This window comes from Marmota marmota, unplaced genomic scaffold, assembly GCF_001458135.2.
Source record: "Marmota marmota marmota unplaced genomic scaffold, marMar, whole genome shotgun sequence".
NCBI lineage: Eukaryota > Metazoa > Chordata > Mammalia > Rodentia > Sciuridae > Marmota > Marmota marmota.
Genome location: NW_026000174.1, coordinates 33,073,129 through 33,076,819, shown reverse-complemented (window position 1 = coordinate 33,076,819; position 3,691 = coordinate 33,073,129). Strand labels below are relative to the sequence as shown.

General features: G+C 41.0%; 1 protein-coding gene across 2 annotated transcripts in view; it reads right to left on the bottom strand.

Moving 5' to 3' along the window:
• The window catches only part of Nell1 (neural EGFL like 1), an 801,023-nt gene that overhangs the window by 789,135 nt on the left and 8,197 nt on the right, over positions 1-3,691 (bottom strand). For both annotated transcript variants that reach the window (XM_048788493.1, XM_048788492.1), the window contains exon 2: positions 2,826-2,954. In XM_048788493.1, the coding sequence (XP_048644450.1) occupies positions 2,826-2,954 (129 nt within the window). The remainder of the gene's footprint in view (positions 1-2,825; positions 2,955-3,691) is intronic.

Here is a 3,691-nt window from a genome sequence, read left to right as displayed (position 1 = left end):
CCCCCGGCAAAATTCAGTCAGCAGGCAGCAGGCTGAAGAAACTACTTGAGTGCACACCCATGCTGTCGTCATGCAAAAGGAACGATGTCTCCGAGGAATAAGCCACAAGCACACAAGACCAGGAGTTATTCCCAAGCCTTGAAACAGTGGAGTTTGCACTATGGAATTTCAAAATTGCTTGGCCCTGGTGACCCCTTTCTTCTTTCCATTCCCTCCCCTTTGAGACAGGAATGTCTGTAACCGGTGTTCTACACCTGTCCTACCATTGCCTTTTGGAAACAGATGAGCTATTTTCTAGTTTTGCAATCTAAAGATGGGAGGCGAATTTTTCCCATAATGAGTTCCACACCTGACTTAAATTATTTAGATTATGAAATCTGGAACTTTTTTCAGCTGATGAGATTAGAGGAGATTTTAGATTTAGAGCTGGAGGACATTTTATTAAGTGAAATAAGTCAGGCTGTAATAATTAGAACTTTTGAAGGTATTGGGATGGAGTCAATGTATTTTGCAAGTGAGAAGACATGGAGCTTTGGGGGCCAGAGAGCAGACATTGTGGTAAGCAAAATAATGGCTCCCCAAAGATGTCCATGAGCTAATCACTATGACCTGTGAATATGTCACTTCATATGATAAAAGGGATCTTGCAGTTGTGATCAAATTACAGATCTTGAGATGAGGAAATTATTTTGGATGATCCAGGTGGGCCCAGTATAATCACAAGAGATAAGAATATAGGGAAAGGCCTCCCCAAACTCCTAAAGCGAAGTTACTTTTTCCCCCCAAAGAAGCTGAAAATCCCTCCCAGTTGTTATCGTAGCAGACATCCCAGAAGCCGTTGCCAAATTAGAGAACATACAGATTACAAAGCAGAGGTCCAACCTTGGGTGCCCACACTTGTGGAATAAAAGCATAAGTGACGGATAAGCAGGGGCAAGTCTCTTATAGGGTAGACAAGGCAGAGGAAATTTTATTTCAAAAATCTTATTAATGACTTACTACATACTATGTGCAATAGTAGGCTCTGAGAACCTAGAATTATCTAGATCAGCAAGACCCCTGCCATCCTGAAGCCAAATTTTCATAGCAGCCTTACTAGGATCAAGAATGGCATGAACACTCAACAGTGACAGAACAGACCTTGTACAATGCAAAGAGAAAAGTAACCAAGTCTATATTCTCTTAACCATACCCAGCTTAAATACTTCTCTCTTTAGCAAGAAAATTAACATATCTGTAGTCTTGTTACATGTCATTATACAATACATGCAGATTTGCAATATATCATTAACAAGCCTTAAGTTGTCTACACAGTGAATATGCAAATCTTGTTCCATAACGTTGGTTCAGTTATTCTAAAGAAATCCTTTTGTCAATTTCATAAAAGGCCGAGTTAAACGAACCCTGCCAGGCATTTGCATAGAGAAACATTCAATCCACCTCTCTACCATATCTGACCAGTTCATTTTTCTACTTTAACCTAACAAAGCCCTCACCCCCACTGTGAGAGTAAAGTACAAAACCATTAATGTGGCCTACAGGCAGGGGTGATATTTACAACACTTAATAACAAGTACATAGCCTCCTACCTATCAGAATGGACACTGGCCATAAATCATCAGTCCACTCAAACCTGTGCATATCAGCAGAATATCCAGTGTAACCTGGCCTGTGACTTCCTCAGCAGCGACTTGCCACCATTCAGCCATGCTAGACCTCTTTCTCTTGGTCTCTACCTTAAGACCTTCTTACATATTATTTCCTCTGCCCAGAATGCTCTGAGCCCCACCCCTTCCTATACCAGGCTTTTTATTCATTTTTCAAGTCTCTGCTGACATGCCACTTTTTCAAGGTAGCCTTTCTCTGCCACCATCTACTACTCCAGTTAAATCAAATCTTCCTCTATTACTCTTTTTTTGGCAGCCTGGCTATCACCTTCATTGAAAGTATAGGCGTTTTGATTCAATAATGACCTGTGCAGTGATTGTTTCCTTCATTATATCTTAGAGCAGGGGCTGCATCTATCTTACTTACTCTAACTGGTAACCCTGCTATTAGCACATTGCCTAGTATGTAGAAGGAATTTCAAAATGATCCCTAGTGCTTATCAAGCATTTACTACATATCAGAAATTGTAGTAATCACTTTAATAGACTAACTCCTTTAATCCTAGTAACAGCCCCATGAGGTAGCTATTACAAGGGTCTATTATTTTAGGTGAGGACACTGAGGCATAATCAAGCTACGTAATTGCCCAAAATCTCAAAGCAAATCAGAAGTAGGGCTGGAAGCTGAACCCCGGCAGTAGAGTGCCAAAGCCCATGCTTTTAAGAATCATAACATACTGACTTTTCAAATACTTAAAAAATTTAATAAATTGTAATCAAGTTTATAGATGGCAGAGCCAACTAAGCTACACCCCAAAGAGAATGCAGCCATAAAACATCCTCTGTGCTCACAGTCTATCCATGAGATGAGTGATATGTGCATAGATATAAGTAAAGCCAGAGATAACAACTGGAGATATGCCCTGGGGGGAAAAAAAGTGCATGACTGGCCAACAGTTCTCAAGGGTTTTGCAAATTAATTCCCCTTTAGATCCCCACCAAAATCCCCAGAGAAACACTTCACTACCAAACCAAATATTTTACCACCACGCCCCCTAGTGCCTCCTCCCACTCTCAGAACACTGCATATCTATTTGAATACTCTTCAGGACAATTACACAAAGAAAATAGCAAAGGCGATTCACACACCAGATGAGCACTCCCAGATCAGCCCTCCTTTCTGACCTCTGCCCCATACAAAGGAGAAAGTGCCCTTACCTTGAAATAAAAATGCTTTGCTAGCATTGTGCAGTCCAGACACCTGCGTGACTCCAAAGGTGGTATTCACAAGATCAAGTTCGGTGATAAAATCCATCTGAAGGTCAGGGTCCATACCAAAGCCCACCACTGGAAAGGAACAAACAGCTGTTATGACTTAAAAGGCAGATGACCAGCAAAAATATAGAGCAGAAATCACAGAGGCAGGGACTGGCAGGGAACACAGGGGAGCCAGTGAAGGATATTCCCTCTCATGGAGACTCCCTCTCCCTGGAGAGCAAAGGAAAGCAATTGTGTCCTATCACCCCTCAGATGGTGCAGCTTCTTTGTACCTTTTCCCAGCTCCACTCCCCACTGTAAATGGATAAGCCCCCATCCAAAATCCCTGGGGCTAAATATATTTTGGAATTTAGAATGTATCGTATGTTTGAAAGGTCCTACATACTACATACTACACATTTTATGTGATTCTTTCAGCAAAGTTGGAATGGGCACTCCATAATCAAATTCTGTATTTCTGGATTGGAATGCACAATATTTTCCTTTAATTGGCACAAAAACTATAAATAGCTTAATACAAGTTTAGTTCAAATTTTGCCACCAAATGAGTTCAACTCAGGATAGATTTTGTTATCTGGTGAATTATATAGAAATTTGGGGATTTTTAAGCTTTTTTTAGGTTTGCAGACTATAGATACTGCATTATGACCCTGATCTTCCTGCTTCAAGGAAGCTGCAAGAGCAAAATCTGATACAACCACCAACAGTAAACACTAGCACAGAGTGAGCCCTATTAACCAGGCCCAACCACCTGTAATAAAGAGGAAGGAAATGGAGAGGGTCCCTGCCCCTGTTGGAAAAAAAAG